At 39.7% G+C, this 19,680-nt stretch overlaps 1 protein-coding gene across 9 annotated transcripts in view; it reads right to left on the bottom strand.

The window, feature by feature from the left end:
* ANKS1B (ankyrin repeat and sterile alpha motif domain containing 1B) overlaps positions 1-19,680 on the bottom strand; it is an 829,228-nt gene that overhangs the window by 270,456 nt on the left and 539,092 nt on the right. For all 9 annotated transcript variants that reach the window (XM_090272643.1, XM_090272644.1, XM_090272647.1 and 6 more), the window contains one exon: positions 3,446-3,598. In XM_090272643.1, the coding sequence (XP_090128769.1) occupies positions 3,446-3,598 (153 nt within the window). The remainder of the gene's footprint in view (positions 1-3,445; positions 3,599-19,680) is intronic.

Genomic DNA, 19,680 nt, shown 5'->3' with positions numbered 1-19,680 from the left:
TGTCTAAGCTTGCCCCCAGGCAGGACTGTTGAGGTTGCCAACAGCAGCAAAACGGTCGTGCAAACTTGATAATACCAAACGCAAGGCCCAAGAAACCTTCTGATTCAAACACATTGATGTACTTCTGCGCTGTTAACTTTAATTCTTTTAACAGGCCTGTGCAGAGGACTGCAATTCAGGCTAGAGTTTCAGCCAGCTAGCCATCTGTAGAGGGAACAATTTGGCCGACAGTCTCTCCCAATATATTAATATTTTAACACTAAAATATCAATGCAAAGGTGATGTTAATGATACTATTTAATGATGATGGCAGACATAGGGACAAAACAGTTATTGATAAAACATCAGTTTCTGAGTATAAAGCATGGATTAGGGAATAAAGGGAACAATTACAGACACCCACGGGCCTGTAAAATTGGCAATACCTGATGTCTTAAAAGTTTCTCTGTTGCTTTATTTCCCTTGCCGACAATGCTGATATTAAGACATGAGATTTCTACTAATCTCCCTAACTCCTACACTTGGGTAGTTTTGTGACCAAAACCCTTATCTGGTTACTCAAATAACCTTGTTTTCAAAGACAATAAAGTACTCCACCAAGAAAAAAAATCTTTGGATACTTTTTTGAAACATTATAATTTCAAAGGTATCTGTATTTTTTAAGTCACAACTTTGTATAGTTTTCATTTCATCATGAAAAATACTTTGAATTGGCTTATTATGCTCACAGAGACTGTATTATTTGTCTAATACCAAGCTCAACACCATGTGAAATTGGAGACTTAATCAATACTATTTAGTGTTGCTGATGTTACTTATAATCATATCAGCCATTGGCCTCCTCATCCTCCATCCTCTTCCCCTGCTCCGGCCCACCTCTGTGTCAAAGACACTCTAATCTTGAATATCTCTCTTCAGTTTACATGGAACAACAGTCAATGGAGCCATTCCATTTCCTTCAAACCAGCTGGGCATTAACCAAGATTCAGGATGTGAATTTCCCTAATAATCTTTGCTATACCTGAAGGTGACTGTATACTTCCTTTAGGCTAGAAAACAAGTTATGGGTACTTAATATAGAATTACTGGGTCCATATATTATATATGACATTATCTTATATTTGGCTACCTTTCCTCATTAGTTAGGATGAATAAAAGTCTTAACTTTGAGACCAGTCAAGAGCTTTGTAAGCCAGAATGCACACACACATTGTGTCTTTTTTTTTTATTTAAAAACCCAACAACCCTAAACCATCAAATGAACTTCTCTTACAGAAGCTCTGATGGACACAAACATTTTGTTCTCTGATTTCTAGCTAGGAAGGTGCAGATCAGTTCTTGTCCATAATAAACATATCTGCTGAGTTAAAGGACTTGCAAAGCCCCCTCACCAAGAGTGCAAACTTGTCCATAAAGATTGCACAAGGAACTTTAAATTTTACCAGCTTATTTTGAGGACAATAAACTAAATTAAACTAAAGAAGGAAAAAGGTTGGCAATAGATGCAGAAGGATTTGGCCTCAAGGTCTAAGACACAGCAACTATATTTTCCACTTCTGATTCAATGCTCGTGACAGGCACTTCTGCTCTCCAGACTGCAATCAGATTGCATGACAGCAAACACAGCGAAAGGGAAAACCCTTCAAGATCTACTCGGGGTGGAAAAGGCTATTGTTCTGTTCCAACTTAAGGCTGGCTGGCCCTGTGGGTGATGGTGGTGGATCAGTCCCTGAGCCGTGGCAGCAAACCTCCTGGCACCAATGACTGTGCAGTCATTGCAACTGTCCACAAGGCCCGGCCACAGGGACAGAACAGGTGGCTGATGGTGCCCCAGCATGGGGGAAGGTGTGGGTTCGAAACGCCAGTCTCAGCATTTGGATTTGGAGAGAACATAGTCTTGCTTCAGTGATACTTGCTTCAAACACTCTGTAACAGAGCTCTATTGGGATTCATTCTTTTCAGTGAGGGATGGCTACTGCTGTTAGTCAGGGGAGTGACTCCTGTGTTATCTATCATATTTGTTCTTCAGTGGGGAGCAACATTATTCAGAAGATGTTACATAGAAATATTTTTCAATTATCTCATTGGCTACAGTGCGACATCATTGGAAGTGGGCTTGTTTGATCTATGGAAGGTACCCCTTTAACAAATGGCTAAGAGTAGCCATAAGAGAGTATCAAGTTCTCAGACTGAAATCTGCTTGAATGCAACCAAAAAGCAACACAGTTTCACTAGTTCCATTGCCATGCAACCTAAGAGCACAATTAATCAGAGGCTTTTAGTCAGTAAGTGTCTTCTGAAATAATGATTGTTTTTGTGAGGAGTAGAGCACAGAAAGCTAAGAGTCCGTGATAGCAAATTAAAAGGAGCCAAGAATTTGTCCATTTAAAGTGGTTTTTACATTAAAGAACAGTTTTTATGAGATGTTCTAGAAATGGTATTGTTTTTAAGACAGATCTTTAAAAGCAAAGAATAATTAGTTACTAACACTGACCATCATTCAAAAACATGACATGGATTCTGCAGAGACTGGACTTTTGGAGACGAAGTGGCATAAAGAGTAGAACAGAGCGCTCTGAACTGGCAGAGATGTACTTACTTAGTCTTGCAGCTTACGAATACTTCTTAGTTATTAGAATGGAACTGAAATCTAACAAATTCTCTAAAAGATTAAATGATTTCTTTAAAAAGAAATGTTTGTGGTGCCAAACATAATGCAAAGACATGACTGTTACATATTGTCTTTCCATCTCTTTCATTCTTTATGCCATTAGAAATAAATAGCAGTAAAAAGGAAATGAGAAAAGATTCAGTAACAAAAACATTTGTGCACGTTTAGCTGATCTCTTTGGACTTGAATACATGGCAACATATGTTAGCCAGTTTATATAGAAAATCTATGTCATGTGTATGAATAAAATAGAGATAGGATTAGCTATGAGCGGTGAAAAAGAACATTTTGATATCACAGCAGCCTATTCAATAAATAAAAGGCAGTCTCTTTAAGTATAAGGTATTACATATACAATTAAGGAGTGGAGACAGAAACATAATAGACAACTGAAAATGAAAACTTTCATCTTTAGCAATAAATATAAGCAAAGATCAAAATAGGAGCCTATTGGTTATTACATCCATATCCTAAAGTGACAAAATTTCCTCGAATGGAAAATCCAAAAGTGCTTGGAAGGGTTTTGTTTTTTGAAAATAATTCTAAACACCCTGAAAATCCTCTTAGTTCCCCACTTCAAAACTTCAAAAGACAGTGACTGTAGAGCCTGACTGAGCCAAGAGCGATGTATATTTAAAACACAAGGCATATCTGAAAATGCAAATGCCTGGATGTCCAAACATTTGCAAAGGAAGAAAAAAATTACCCAAGTGTATCAAGAATTTCACTTATCGAGGGTTGAATGACTTAGGTGTCTTTAAGAGACCAACTTACATTAATAAGTTCAACCTCCCAGATTTTTTTCAACAGGTCCATCGACGTGTAGCCATTTATTAGAAAGGCTTTGGTGTAGTCACCTAGTTCAATGGAATCCAGCCACTCGGCGACGGAGGTGGGATGGTAGCCGTCATGGCCAATGGGTCTCATCTGTAATTAAGAAATGGAAATCAGGGTTAATTTAACTCGTATACTCTGTGTTCCAAAAAAAGAACGTATCTTGCCACTTGGAAATTTATCTGATATGAAGCAAGAGATCTTTCTGGATAAGGAAATGAGGAAAACCAAAAGACTTCATGCACAATTCCAATTCATTAATTAATATCTTTACACCGAATTAGATTTCAAAAATGCACCCTAAATTTTCCAATTTAGCTGTTCTATCAACTCCGTAGCGGAGAAAACTAAACACGTCAGACTTCTGTTATAGACATTATTGGCATTCTGTTGGATGGAATATAAAAAGATGTCAGTCGAGCAGCATGAAATTCAATGCTGAAGGCACCAGGAGCCATACTCCCAAAATGTAGATGATAATTTTCATATGCACAATATCAAAGCATGTGAAAATACCGCATGACTTTACTTAAACCACCAAAGGAATTCATCCTTATGCAAGACATGTATTGTAGGTAGCGCAAACACGCTGGAGAAACATGCTGCTTTGTCAAGCCAGTCTAAAGAAAGGCTCTTTAGTGTTTAAAGACCAAGTGTTCTATTGTACATCGAATCCACAGTGTGTTAGACGGGAATAGGAAACTTGACGTGCTGGCAGGCAGGTTCTTATTTTTTGTCAGCTATGTACAGATCATTTTTTTTTTAAACTTTAGGAGGACAAACTAGTGTGACAGCAACATAATGTTTCTGAGCTTAAGTTGCAGCGTGGAAGTCATTTAAGCAAGAGAAACTTTGCGGTTTAGAATTGCGTATGAATTACTCCAGTCCTTTAGTTTTTAGGTGAAGTTTTAAGTGAATTTGTGGTTCTTGGTTTGGAAAGAACTCACGTCTAGACCTGCGCTGCTTTGCATGCTGTGCTATCTACCTAATACTATCTACTACCTCTGTGATTAAGGGCGGTCGGGAGCTCACCCGCCTGCTGTAATCCTTTGGTGGAATTCATGATGGGAACAGCAAAACGGGGCGAAATACAAGATAGATTTTCCTCTTCCTTCAGATTCAAGGAGATAAATATTAATGGAAATCTATATGACTCTGATTTGTGAGCAGAGAAAAGATTAGCCTGGGTGTCAGGGATTCAGATTTTAATCTGAAACATGTTAGGCTTTCTGTCATAGGGCAGTACTCTCATTTTTAAGATTCTCCTTACTCCTTTATTTTAAAGTTACTTTTTCACTTTTCCTCTTTGCCATTGTTTCACTCCCTACTCCGTTTTCCATTTTGAGGGTTAAATGTCCTCTACTTTAAAGTTAGTGTAATTCATTATTTGCATGAGAGTCTGCACTGCATTGGATTTCTGTATATCACTTTTACATAGACTAACCCATTTTAGCTACTCATGAAATGTTTGTTCATGTAACACTTAGTTCAGTGTTTATTACACAGTAGCTATAAATTAAATCACAACTCAGGGTTTGCAAAATGAAGTTTAGTGGCATTCCCAAATTGCTCGATGTTATGTGTGTGTAAAATACATAGGATCCAAAGTAGAGGCTCAAAGGTATGGAGTACTTTCGTATTCTATTCTGAGTTACAAAAATATTGGGTTACGTGCATTCTCCAAACCTATTAACTGGTGGTTCAACCAACTCTGCTAACTTGATCAATCGCCCCAGTCCCAGAAACTCCCTGGCTGTCTCACTGGACATAAGGAAATAACTGAAGAAACAGAAAGAAGGAAGAAAAACTCATTGGAGGGGAAATTAACAGTTTGGCAGGGAGATCTTGCTGTTAGCCATTCAAGAAACTGACCACTCCAGTCCTGATGAATCCAGTTGAGGTGGAGTCAGATGTGTGCAGTGGGCTTCCCACAGGTCGCCCCAAGAACACATCACTCCTTTGAGAGAGCAATCAGTATCCTCCTGCCACACAGAGGTGGTTGATGGGCTGTTAGCCAAAGAGCAGTAGCCGGGATGCCCACCAGAGCTCTGCAAAGCAAACCTAATAAAATAGAAACACGTTTGCCTTTCTCCCAATCCCTCCTTCTTGCCCAGTGTCAGGGAATTTAGAATAAAAGAATAGAGAGGGGCCAGTTCCCCAGGGAAAGCCTAAACTTGGGGGTGGGAGCCAAAGAAAATAAAACTGCAGGCTTCAATGGAATGGCACTGAATTTTCAGTATTTTCTATGACTGGGAAGTTACTGGATATGTTTGAGATAATTTAAAAGTGAATAGTGTGAGAATCAATTGAGTTTGGCTGAAGGCAGGATTAGAAAAAAATCACATCAGTATCTCACTGAATGCCGACTTCTCAGGAATCTGGTTACTCCTGTGAGGTAAGTTCTCCAGGCCTGTCCTTAGAGAGGTGAGAGGGAAGGAAACATCTGCTGGGACTGTGAGAGACAGATGCAGGGTGGAGCACAAGAGTGCAGAGAACCTGGAAATGGGTACCCTGATGCGGGCAGGGGCAGCAGTCATCCAAGCGCTCGCCCACTAAATATTTAGTCAAGGCCTATTCTGATGAATGTTGTGGGCATAGTAGAGAACAAACCAGTTCTAGTCTCTCCCTTGTGGAAATTAGAATGCTTCATTAAAAAATATACGAACAGATGACCAATAAATTATAAAGGCACTGCATACCTGCAGAGTGGAAACCATTAGAGCCATATGAAGTTCCAAAATTAATTTGACACGTATTTAATGATATGCAGAATGGTTACTGCAGTACACAATTTCTTTCAAAGCCATTCTCCCATCTGCTCCTTCATTTCTGTTCCCACTGTCACTACCCTGTTTAGGTTCTCATTAGCATTTACAAAAACAATGCAATAGCCTTCCACTCGGCCTCCCACCTTTGGTTCAGCTCCATCAAGTCTTCCAAAAAATCCAGGCTCTAAAGTTAACCTTTGCACAAAAACCTTGAGAAAAGCCCAAATGTCTTATTTTAGCATCTAGAACAGCTGTAATCAGGTACAAACTTATCTTTTCATCCCGATCATGAGTAGCATGACTACTCTACTATATGCAGCCTAACACATATGATTAGAAATGTGTATGTCTAAACAGCATGTTACTCACTAGCTGTTCCATGAACCTGAAGTGTGCAAGACACATTTATATCTTTGCTAAGCTCATTTTTGTACTTGGAATGCTTTTATCTTTACTTCTGGGATGTTTCTCCAATACTGCCTTCCCTTCTTGTGCTCTAAGAGGCAAATTTCCAATCATTCGTAGGCCCTTTCACATAGATGTCCTACAGCTATCAGCGACATTAGTAAAAAATAAATTTACTTCCTTCAGCTCACAAACTTCCCCTCCCTCTGTGTTTCCCATTTTTAGTTAATGGGGAACCATCACACCACTGACCATATATATGGAGGTTTGCAAGTCATCTTACTTTTCCTCTTTCTGTTTTACCATCTTATCTAGTTAGGTCAACAAATCTTATAAATTTGATTTCCAAAATGTCTTTCAATTCAGTTCTCCCTTCCCAAGATGGACTTTGGATTCTGACAATGGTGTCTATCACAAGTGTTGTAAGAATTATGTGATATACAAGGTCTGTCTGGGAAAAGTCCAGCCATTGTTAATATAATGAGAAGGGTTTGCACAACATCAATGTACCCTGGCAGCCAAGGAGAGTGGACTGGAATGATCATGCATGAACAATGACAGCTTGACTGTATTAGTCAGTGGGGGTGGTAGATGCCATTGAGTGAGCATGTGTACTGTGTGGCCAACACATTCAAAATGACTGAACAAGTAGAGCAACAGATCTGCATCAAAATTTGCGTTAAGCTTGAACATTCCTCTGCAGAAATTATTTGGATGATTCAGAAGGCCGCAGCTATGGGAACCTGGTGATTGGCAGCTTCATCACAACAACACGCTGCTCATGCATCATGTCTTATGCAGAGATTTTTTTTTTTTTTTTTTTGTGGAACATCAAATCACCTAGGTGACTCAGCCCCCTTAAAGCCCAGATTTAGTGCCTTGCAACTTCCGGCTTTTCCCAAAACTGAAATCATCTTTGAAAGGGAGGAGATTTCAGACCATTGGTGAGATTCAGAAAAATATGATGGGGCAGCTGATGGCGACTGGGAGGACTGTGTGAGGTCCCAAGGTGCCTACTTTGAAGGGGACTGAGGTGTCATTGCTCTATGTACAATGTTTCTTGTATCTTCTTCAATGAATGTCTGTATTTTTCATATTACATGGCTGGATACTTTCTGGAGAGACCTCATAGAATGAGTATATTGCCAAGCAGAGTGCTTCAAATATAATAGATCTTCAATAACTCTTAGTTCTTTTCCCTTTCCACTACACTAAATTAGATCCATGCTTATTTTGAAATAATGCTGAATCCTTTGGCTCCTAATCTTTTCAACTTCCAATCAAAACTCTTCTTTCTTCTCCTATCCCTTCCTCTTTGCTTCATTCCCTTCCTTTTCCATCTTGTTTTAGAAAGGGTTTTTGTCTATTTACCTCTTTATACTTCACCTCCCCCAAAGCTAACAGTTATTTTTCAGAAATATATCTAACAAGGTCACTCAAGTAGATTGAATTGTTGTTTTCACTTCTCCACTTTCTTTCCATATTCGAACTATGCCTACATGCTCTTCGCCCAGGTATCTGCACTGTATTCCATTGGAAGCTGGAGTAAGTTATCCATCCCATTGGTGTTGGCCATGTACTTGCTTGGTCAGTGGAATAAATGGAAGTGTCAGTGTGGCAGTTATAGATGATTGGCCCATCCTTTTGTATTCTTAGGCTCTACCACAAGAATAACAAGCACTGAGTAGCTGCGAAACTGCTGGTCCTAGGAGAAACATGAAGACTTGTGGGGAAAACCTAAATCTAATCCAAAGTTTGGAGAGGCTACCCTAGTTCAGTGATGATCAGGCAAGTCTAGCTGACATTTGTTGAATGACAGCTGACCTAGCATATATATATGCTGTAAACCACTGAAATTTTGATATGTAGGGAAAAACTAATAGTCACTCCTTGTTTTGAAAGCCTTGGTTGGGGTTCTCCAGAGAAACTGAACCAATGGAATGCACACACACACACACACACACACATTTGTATATATGTATTTATCTACCTAGATTTATTTTAAGTAATTTACTCATACAATCATGGGATCTGGCAAGTCTGAAATCTGCAGGGCAGGCAGGGAAGGACTGATGTTGCAGCTTAAGTCAGAAGGCAGTTTGGAGGCAGAATTCCCTCTTCTTTAGAGGACCTTAGTATTGTTTCTTTTAAGGTCCCTCCCACATTATAAAGGTTAAACTGCTTTATTCAAAGTCTACTGATTTAAATGTTAATTTCATCTAAAAAAATACCTTCATAGCAACATCTACACTAGTGTTTGAGCAAATATCTATGTACTGTGTTTTAGTTAAGTTGACACATAAAATAATCCGAACTCTTCAATTTATGAATCCACTCGCAAATGCATTTCCATGTGTCCAAGAAAGACTAAGGATGCTAAGCTTAGCTAACATCAACAGCCTTCCTAAGCTATGTCTGTCTTCTAGGAACATCTATGCACTGAATCCCTACTAACCATACATTAATTCTTTATTTGAATTGAGTATGATTGCTGGGGCCTAATCCATTGCAGATCTACTATACCTCTATACCTTTACTCATGCATACCCTCTAGTGGGAATGCTGTTTCCCCTGTTATACTATTCAAATTCTATCCATTCGTGAAAGGTCCTGTTTAAATATTATCTCTTCCACAAAGCTTTCTCCAATGTTACCCTTACACTCAACTCAAAATTAATCATACTTTATGCTAGATTTCTATAGTAATTTGCATATAATATAATTACAGCATCATGCTTTTTATTATAGAGATGCGAGTACCTGTCTTCCTCATTAGATAACCAGCCCCTCGGTGAAGAAAAAAGTTCTTAGCATCTTTGTAGTCTCTTATGTGCCCAGTAATGCATCTCACACATGGCAGGCATTTGCTAAATGTTTATTAAACTAAGTGATTTAATGAACACACAAAGATAAAATGAGAAATTAATTACAGTAGCATGGCATCTATCTTGGGGGGAGATTTGTGTTTTGTACAACATGTTATGAAATTGAGGGCTATTTTTATGGCCTGACAGTAATGTTTACAACTATTTAAAACCATTTAAAAGCAAGAACCGATTCCAGAGAGTGTGCTGTATTACCAAATGCACTCAGCTCTGTTTCCATAGCCCGGGAATCTTCTCTGTCTTTCACTGGGTATGTAAATATGGGCAAATTATTTTACTTCCTTAAGCTTCAGTGTTTTCATCTATAAAACGAGGGTGTTAGACCAATGATCCTAGAGTTCCTTTATAATTCCTAAATCTTATAATTCTAAAATTTGCAAGTTATTATCAAATGAGTGTCAGATTTATTAAGAAAGTTAAAAAAAGAAGCCTTCCCTAAGAAGCAAAACTATTTTAAAAAATGGCAAGATAGGACATTTAGTCTGAAGGTCAGAGGGCATCCACACTTCTTTCATGTACCATCACACTATGCTTGCTTTTTCAAATTGGCAATAATGAAACTCTTTGTCCAACATGCACATGTGATAGGACAGGGTGAGACAGACCAGTCCAGGCCAGCAGTGCTGTGAGTATGAATGGCAGTCAGGCACAATCGTTAATCTGAGAGGCAGGGTGGTGGTCGGCATTCTTATCAGGTTCACAAGGCAATCTGACTTGACTAGATGGATCCCAATGTCTAAGAAAAACCTAAGTTGGGACAGAAATCCAAGATAGCGGTGAAAGAGACGTCAGTCTCAGTCTTGGGAAAACATATACGTTGGTATGTTTTACCAAACACCTTTCTTATTGCTCTTGGTGTTTTGTTGTTCCACTCAACTGTGCGTTGGCTTTCCTCCAAAGCCTCTTGAAGCAAACCTGGCCCCAGAGCAGCCATACTGTTACCATCACCGTTGACAGCAGGGAGAGCTCACTGCCCCCCGGCCCCAGGGCAGGTTTGAGCAGCTGAGCAGTCCAGGCTCTGAGACTGCCTAATCTGCTCCTACCAGAGCAACTCATATTGTAAGTGTTTTACATAGGTAAGAAGAGGAAGAAGGTTTTCTCTGCTTTAAAAATAAATGTTTGAAAATCACTAATCTAGAAGATTTTTGCAAGTTTACATTATCATTACATTTTTGTTTTTTCTTAATTTCTCAGTTTTATTCAAAATATTCTGGGGTTGTCATATTTGTGTATACACATATGTACTGTCTGTCATTATTTACCTCTGCCTGAAACCAGCTTTGTCTATTCAGACAAGGATAATACTTTACAAAATGAAGGAGCCATAGATGGAAGGTATAGCAAGAGGAAAGCAATAAGTATTGGTAAAAGATACACAATAGAAAACTACTCAGTCATAAGAAAAGATGGAATACCACCATTTGCAACATGAATGGATTTGAGAACATCATGCTAAGTGAAATAAGTCATATTTAAAAAGGGAAGAACCATATGACTTCACTCTTATGTAGGATATAAAACTGAAAACAACAACTGAACAAACAAACAAACAAACCTACAAACAAAAACTCACAGAACATAGAAAACAGTATGATGGTTACCCAGGTCAGTGGGATTGCAGGGAAGGTAGTGACAAAGGGAGAGATGACTTTGGGCAGGGTGGGGGGGTCACAGATGATGTATTATAGAACTGTATATTTGAAACCTATATTATTTTATTAACCAATGTCACCCCAACGAATTTAATTAAAAAATGGGTAAAGGAAATAAAAAGAGGGAAAGATTATATTACATTACAATAATGTGGGATTAAATAGAAATAGTTCTCAATACAAGTTATTAATCCCGGGAGGCCAAAAAAGGAATGATCAAGATGAGAAGGGCAGGGGATAGAGTTCAAAGAGGGTGAGGTCAGCAGTGAGCAAACGCTGCAGAGAGGTCTAATAAGATGAGGAAGAAGAAGTATTTATGGGATCTGGCTAATTAATCACTGAGAATAGTCCAGAAGTGAGGCTGGGTTGGACTGAGGTGTAAATTAGAGATGTGGAAGTAGCACTCTCTTCTTTCAAGTTCATATGGGAGGAAAAAGAGGAAGAGGAAGACTTTAGAAGGTACATGGTAAAGGCATGGCAAGGGCTGAAGAATGAGGACTCAGGCTTGAGGAAGGTCAGAGATATAAAGGAATAAAAATCTAAGAATGTAATGGGGTTTGGGCTGGGGGAGGAGGGCTTGTCTTTTGCTTTGGGGATTTTGCTTGTCTTTCTTGGAAATTATAGTGCAAGAGGCATAGCTAGAGCTGACTTTGGGGTTAGTACTCTTTCTGTGAGAACAGTATGAAGGGTCCAGAATCTACCTGGCTTGGACTTCGTAAGAGCTGGGTCCTTGCATGGGACCTGGGAGGGGTCCTCACGTGGGCAAGAGCAGCCACCCACGTGGCATGCCACTCCCTGGGTACCAACACACAAACCTGTCACTTATGTAAACCTGCACGGCAGCTCTGGTGTCCCAGGCTCAGATACTTAAATTTGCTTATAAAGCTGCAATAAGCCATGACTTCTCTTTCCCCACCTGGACATATACGCTCAGATTCCCTGATATGACTTTTGGAATACAGATAGCTGAGATTGTCAGGTACTTCCCTCTATTCCTGCTCCTTGTTCTAGCTTTTTCTGTTCTGTCCTACTGCTACCCAAGACTTGGACTAACAGCAGTCCTCAAAATAAACCACCACAAGCAGTGCTAGCAGACAGTGTGCTGCCAAATCCAAATGCAGGTGTATCAAGTAGTGTGAGGATCAAATCTCATACAGGCTTTGAGACCTGGGCCTAGACATCACTGTACTATTTCAACAGTGACTCTTAAAAGACCGATTGAACATAAAAGAGAAAGGCAGATGCACTGACCATGAGGTCCCAGAAAGAAGTCTATCCATTCCCATCTAAGTGCGATCACAGTGCAACTTTGCTGGGAGAGACATGTCTGCAAAATGGATAGGACCATTAATGAGAACATCACCTAATAACCATGTGAGACTTTAAAGATCCCAAAGTGTCTTCACATACATCATCTTATTTGGCAGCGGTTGTAGGTGATCTTTGGGAAAATGCCCTTTATGACATCTGAGACCCTCGCTCGTCTGTGTAATGATATCCTTTCTGTGGGAAGTGAAAGGATTAATACACCGTGACTACGGTTGGCAAGCAAGGCATGATAAAGTGTTGGGTATCTACAGCAAGGGAGGGAGACAGGTGACATGTGCAAATCTGTTTCTTGAAGCCCTTTTGTTTAGAATTAGACTCTATCATGGATAGAATTTCTCTAAAAGAATAGGGAGGAAACCTAAACCCTCTGATGTAGGTAGATTGTGTTTGGATGTCTCTATGGACTTACAATGGCAGAGACTGGTAACCTCTCTATTTTTTGCCACCACCAACTGAGTCTCACTGACTTGGAGGGCCTGGTAGGGCTCAGACAATTGAAAATTCCCAGCGTTAGGCAAGGGCAGGAACAGCAAAGAGGTAGTATCTGGATGTTACTTGGCACTATATTTGGGGGGAGCAAAGGGAAAGGAAAGTGCTTTGGACTGAGCACTGTCCCTTCATGCCCTGTGATTTCTATTTTATAAATAAAAGAAACAAATGAAGATCTATCTCAGGGAGGGCCTGAGTATCCCTTACTTTTACAAGTCTTAGATTATGGAAGAAACTGAAAGGGAAGCAATCGACAACAAACAGCACATAGATAAGAAATGTTCTCAACATTTAGAATTAGACGCTGTCATGGATAGAATTTCTATAACAGAATAGAAATGTTCTCAACCTTTCTTGTCAACATTTCTTATCAGCTTCCTATGGCACAGAATAGTCAGGTAGTGAACAAAATGGAAGTACAAGCCAGACCAATCTAGCTTCTAGGCATCAGGGGAAGTGGGTGCCCTCTTTGATCAAAGGCACTGGGCTCATCACAAGTTAAAGAAGTGGAGCTGCCCAAACAAACAGGTTCTATAAATCATGGCAGGAAAAAAAAAAAAAAAAAAAACCCACCATGAACAACAGCAACTCCAAAACAATCTCTTCCTTTATGGCTTTGTAAGCTCTATGAATAGGACTGCTAGCCGGGCACCGGCCTTTCAGCTTCACCTGTGCACACAGACAGCCATCTAGAGAACACTATCTGAGAACCTGGCAGGTAAGAGCTGAGGCATGTGGATGAAAAGACACCTAAACACGGCCCCTTGGGTTGAATGATTTTCCTATACTTTCCCCTGAAGCTTTTGGTAAAAGGGTGCTTTTAAAAATTCAATAAAAGGACATGTGTTTTGTTTTGTTTTTTAACCATCTTTTCATTTCTAAAATCCTTACTGTGATAATGTTGACTCTAACGCCCTTTGTTAAATATCACTATTTGTTTTGATTCATTTCCTTGCCGCAAAGCTCTTTTATGAAACAAGGGCTCAGATTAAAGATGGAGAAGATTTATTGTGTGTAGAAGAAGGTGCTGAGCAGCGCTCACTCTCATTCACATTTTTCAAGCTCCATCAGTGATGTGAACTATATTAAGAAAAAGGCACGGGTCTCTTTTTTCCTCTGACAGTACATGTTTTCTGATATTCATGTAGTTACTCAGTGGTTAAATGTTTTGCTCTTAAAACTTTAAATGCTACTATCAATCAGGAAAATTGTTTGTAAGTTATTAGTCTCAACTAGAAATCTTGCCTCACACTTGAATCTTCAGAAGATAATGAATGCTCTGAATGTCAATTCTATTTATTTGATATTTACAAACCATGTCCTTTCTCAGAGCCTCCAGGCATGTGCATAATAACAGTAGCCACCAAACTACTTCAAACAAATAAATGTACCATAAAACCAAAGTTAGCAGTTTGCAAATGGATACCATGTTCTGGCTGGGTAGGGGGGTATGAAAGATATCCACATGGTGGCCTAAAATTAGTAAAGGAGTTAAAAAATGAGAACCTACCACCCCATTCATCCATCCATCCACTTAATCTACTTATCTGTTCATTCATTTGTTCATTCATTCATTCATTCATTCATTCATTCAACCAATACTCATAGCATGTCTACTATACTGTAGTGCTGTTCTAGATGCATCAGTGAATAAAACATACATAGGTGTCAGTCCTTGCAGAGCTAACATTCTACTGGGAGAGGCAGGTAACAATTAACAAGCATCATAAATAAGGAAATTACATCCAAAGGAGGGCTGGAAGGGCCGGAAGGGCCGGAGAGTGTGTGCAGAGGCAGGGAGGTGCAGCACTAAATAGGGTGGCTAGGAGAAGCTTCATTCAGAAGGCAAGATTTGAACACAGGTTTTAAGTGGTGAACTGACCGTGTTGGCAACTAAGGGGAGAGAATTCCAAGTAAAGGGACCAGGCAGAGCAAAGGACCTTGGGACCGAGTGAGCCTGGTATTTGTTCACGGAATAACAAGGAAACTAACGGGGCTGGAGCAGCCTGTGCAGGCAGAGAGGGCTGGGGAGTGTGTCAGAGAGGTAATTAGGGGTCAGAGAAGGTAAAGCTTTGAAAACCTGGTAAGGACTTTGACTTTCATTTTGAGGGAAATGGGGAGTCAGTGTAAGAATTTGAGCGGAGGTGACAGGGCGTGGCTTATGTTCCAGCAAAATCACTTTGGCTGCTGCGTTGAGAATAGTAACAGGGAAGTCAGGGTGGGGGTAGGGAAGCCTGTTCAGAGGCCAAGGAAGTAATCCAGGAGAAAGGGTGCGGCTCGGACAGAGTGGAAGAGGAGAGGTGGGGAAAGTAGTCGTATTTAGGATGACTTCCTGAAACACGAAATAAAATGTTCCTGTTCTCTGACACCAGGCTGGGAATCTGTCAGCTGACTGGTGCAGCTGTGTGGCATGGATCTCAGCTTGAACGGAACTGTTCATTTATCTTCATGGGAATATTTGGATGACTGGCAGGCTTGGCCTTGCCTGGGTCTGTTTTCAGTGAGGAATCCGGAGCCTCAGAAGACTCTTTTTCTGCTCAGAGAAGGTGGTCAAGGCATGTGTGTATTCGATTCAAGGGACAATAGAGAAGTGTCAGAGGGGAAACATGATTCTGAATAGATTTCAGAATCTGGCGCATAGACTGGCCCCTGGCCCAGCTTCCATGAACCATGCTTTAAGAAAAAAAAAGCCTTCAGTAAAAGAGCTGTTATCATGAAACATTTTTGTGACATTAGGAATAAAAGCAGTCAGCAGAACTGGCACCAGCAACTTCATCAGCAAGCAGAGATGGTGCCATATTGCAGACATTGGTGCTCTCGACATTGGGCACCTGCAGTTGGCAATGCTGCTCACACTGGCAGGCTTCAGTGACACTGGCAGGACATTCAGTTGGCACTGGTTAGGGGGCCCCTGATGGGGAGATGTTGGGTGTTGTAGCCAGTAGCACGGACATCAGTACCTCTGCTCTGAAGCAGCCCCTGGCAGTCACTAGTAACAGAAGTGGTACTGTCAGTGGGTATTAGCAGCCCTGAGAGCACTTTTGGTAAATTCTAGTGGCATTATTTTAAGCTTTGGTCACAGGACTGATCACCTACAACAGCCTAAGTGAGATAGGCAGAAAAGGGTAGATGTCACACGGTCAGCGAACGGTTTGGTTAAGTCATGGCACACGTGTGACGTGAGACACCCAGAAAATCATTAGGAGGAACTTCACTAAGGTCTGGAATATGCAGATAAATGTAATCCCATTTTGAAGCTCTGCCTGGAACTCTAGAGGACCCCTTTTATACCTACAGTTAAGGAATGATCTATGAATGATTTCATCCCATTGGGGTGAGAACGGCAGTCACAATAAGCAATAGTTTGGCCCTTAGGAAAATGTTCCTAGCCTCATAGTTTGGTGGGTTTTTTTTATTTGTTTGTTTGTTTGTTTGTTCTCATTTGTTTCTGGGTGCTTTTTTTTTTCAGTTCAGAATTTTTAATGACCTTAGGCATTGAAGTGACTAGGAATTTTCAGCTCTACTTATGTGAATTTCAGTAGAGAGTCAGCTCTAACAATAAGTTTGGTAGTTATCATTTATCTAATTCAACAAGTATTTTAAAGCACAAATTATATATGTAACACCATCCTATTGTATTGTAAAAGTGTAAAAGGGTCCAAGGTTCCTTCCTTCCAGGAATGTGTAATTTCTTTGGATATCCATTTGAAATATATACTAATATAAGAAAATTATTAAGTGCCAATGTTTTATAAGTTCTAGAAAAGAAAAGAAACTGAATGGGTTGGAGAAATTTGAGAATTTCTTCCATAGTTTCTCTTGGGGTTAATATATTGGAAAGTAAATGAACATCTATGAGAAAGAGAGAGAGAGAGAGAGAGAGAGTGTGTGTGTGTGTGTGTGTGCATGTGCTGCTTGTATGTGACAGTGAGCATGCATGAGAAAGAGATGGAGGGGGGAGAGAAAGAGGAGGGGATGGATGAATGAGCCTCAACTTCTTACTGTCTTTAGATCTGCAGGATGTCTGAAGTGACTCCCTAAATGTCCCGTTTGGCTAAAAATACTTATTAATTCTTTGAGATTCAGTTCAAGCATCATCTACCTATTCAGAAAACCTTTCCTCACCCCCATGTGCTTAGCTCTTTCTCCTTTTATAGCTTTCTTTTTCATAGTAGTTTAGTTTTTGACATATCTGTCTCTGTCTAAAATGCAGGTAGAACTCCTTGATGAAGGGGCCAAGTCTTACCCATTTTTGCACCTCCATCTCTGAACCTAGCACAGGGCCAAAGTGAACTGACTGACTGAATGTGTGAATGAATCAGAGATTCACCGATGAACATCTGGCACGTGGGTGTTCGCAGATATTATGCATCTGGATTTGCACTAGCCCTTTCACCTGGCTCCCATCCTACCAGGGCTGCTACGGTCTTGGGATATGAAGTCGGCTTTTATTGTATGTGTACATTAGTAGCACTTAGAAAAGTGTTTTGTCAAAGGTGAACACCAGAAATGTTGATACATGAGGATGTAATTGAGACCCAGAGGTTAGAGGCAGGAAAATCCATCTTCTTGACATTTACTGTTATACTCCCTGGCATATTTGTGGAGAAAATTTTGCATTTGAAAAATTCTATACTTCTTAGTATTAGAAAATTGTAAATACAATCATTTCCCACTAAGCAGTGGCCACAAAGTACAGAAGGCTGTGAGGGTTAAAACTAATGATGTATTGAGGAAACAGCTTTAACCAGTTGGGATTCTATGATTCATAAATTATAGCCTAAAAATCATTTAAACTGTATCTAGTTAGTATGTACACTTCATGAATTCATAGAACAAGTAAAGCTAAAATGTATTTTCTCTTGGAGACATGAAAGAATCTGGCAGTTTCTTGAGTACCAATTTTCTCTGATAAGAGCAGTAGCTATCTGTTAATTAGAACAACAACAAAAAGTGCCTAACTTCTATTTACTAAAGGAGAAGACGCTAGCTCTGTGGGAGATAGTGAAAAGGGCTAGTTAGCCCCTGGCTGCTGTGGCTCAGTGAATTGAGCGTCAGCCTGCGAACCAAGTGTCGCTGGTTCAATTCCCAGTCAGGGCACATGACTAGGTTGCACGTCAGGTCCCCAGTTGGGGGCGTGAGTGAGAGGCAACCACACAGTGACGGAAAAAAAAAAAAAAAAGAAAAGAAAAGGGCTAGTTATTTTCCAAAGGTGAAAGCACTGATTGGTTATTCGTAGAGAACAGAGATGTGACAGTCCAGTGACCGAGGCAGCAGAGGAAAGCAAGTTACTTAACTTTAGTGTGCCTTCGTTTCTTCATCTGTAAAATAGAGAATTAATTTTAAGATTTAAATGAGTTAATTTATAGTTAACCTAATAAGACTTAGAACAGTGCCTGACATATAGTAAATTTCTGTTTAAGTGTTGACTATTTTAATATTGTAATAACTATGTATTACATTTCAGTATGGTGTCAGATTGGTATTAGACTGAAAGGAGTGATACTTGATAAATTATATAAATGTCTAATCACTATGTTGAACACCTGGAACTAATATAATGTTGTATGTTAATATTAATTAAAAATAAAAAACTAAAACTAAAAATGTTGACATTTAACATAGGGGTTTGCCCTGCAGTAGCTTTCTGAGCATGCTCTGGAATGCCTTGTGGGAATGTGGATTTTAGGTCCACAGAAGATCAGCCATCAGGTTAGAATCAAAAGCCAAAAGATGGAAATCTAAAATCCCATTGATCACCAACGAAGAAAGTAATCACGAAGAAATGCTATGTAATGAAAACTGCTTAGCTTAGGGGTAAGAATAATATTAACTCAGTCCATTGAAGCTGACTACAGGTATCTGCTCGGGCTTGAAGAATTTGGCTCATTATAGCTTAAAGGGCAAAGTGATGGATGAAATTTGTAGCTGGATTGATGGCATTCGCTGTATTTCAGGAGCTAGGTATTACAAATAAGAAAAAAGTAGTATATCCATCAGCCTGAATAAGCTAAGCAAATGAACTGGGTCATTCTTTGCTTAAAACTCCCCACAACAAAGAAGTTTTAAAGATGCATAGAAATGGCTTTTTTGATTTACCTGCCTTCTCCTCCAGAAACCCTTCTCTCAACAAAGGAGACCTTCCTTCCATTTAACTTGCATAGTTTGTATTTTTACCTCTATTATAGTTTTTTCATGCTCTGATTTGTATTAAAATCACTAGAATATCGGTCCAACTTTCTTTGCTAGACTGTATCTCTTTGAAGGCAGACACTGTAATTTCCTCTTTTTTCTCCTTGCACTGCCTCTGAGACATAAGTAGATGCTCAATGCATCTGTAAACATAACTGAACAGAGAATTCTCACTTGAGTGCTTTTGATCAAAAGTAAGAAATATAGCCAAATTATATTGAACCATTAAATTAGAACTTAATTGTAAAGGGAAGGAACAAGGCCTCATTCAAAATGGTGGAGATGTTTTAGAGCTCTTGTGGAAATCTACATATTCTGCTTTTCTATGACATCACAATGCCGTTGGGGATTTAGCGGAACTGCACTGTTAAGATCTGACCACTCAGCTTCTCAGTTCACTTTCATTGCAGTTGATTCCACATACACTCATTGAGCTCTTGCGGCTCAAAGTACTC

Source organism: Furipterus horrens, unplaced genomic scaffold (assembly GCF_987537825.1).
Source record: "Furipterus horrens unplaced genomic scaffold, mFurHor1.1.pri manual_scaffold_4, whole genome shotgun sequence".
Taxonomy (NCBI): Eukaryota; Metazoa; Chordata; class Mammalia; order Chiroptera; family Furipteridae; genus Furipterus; species Furipterus horrens.
Note: the sequence above shows the minus strand (reverse complement) of the source record. Positions and strands in the feature narration are given on the sequence as shown.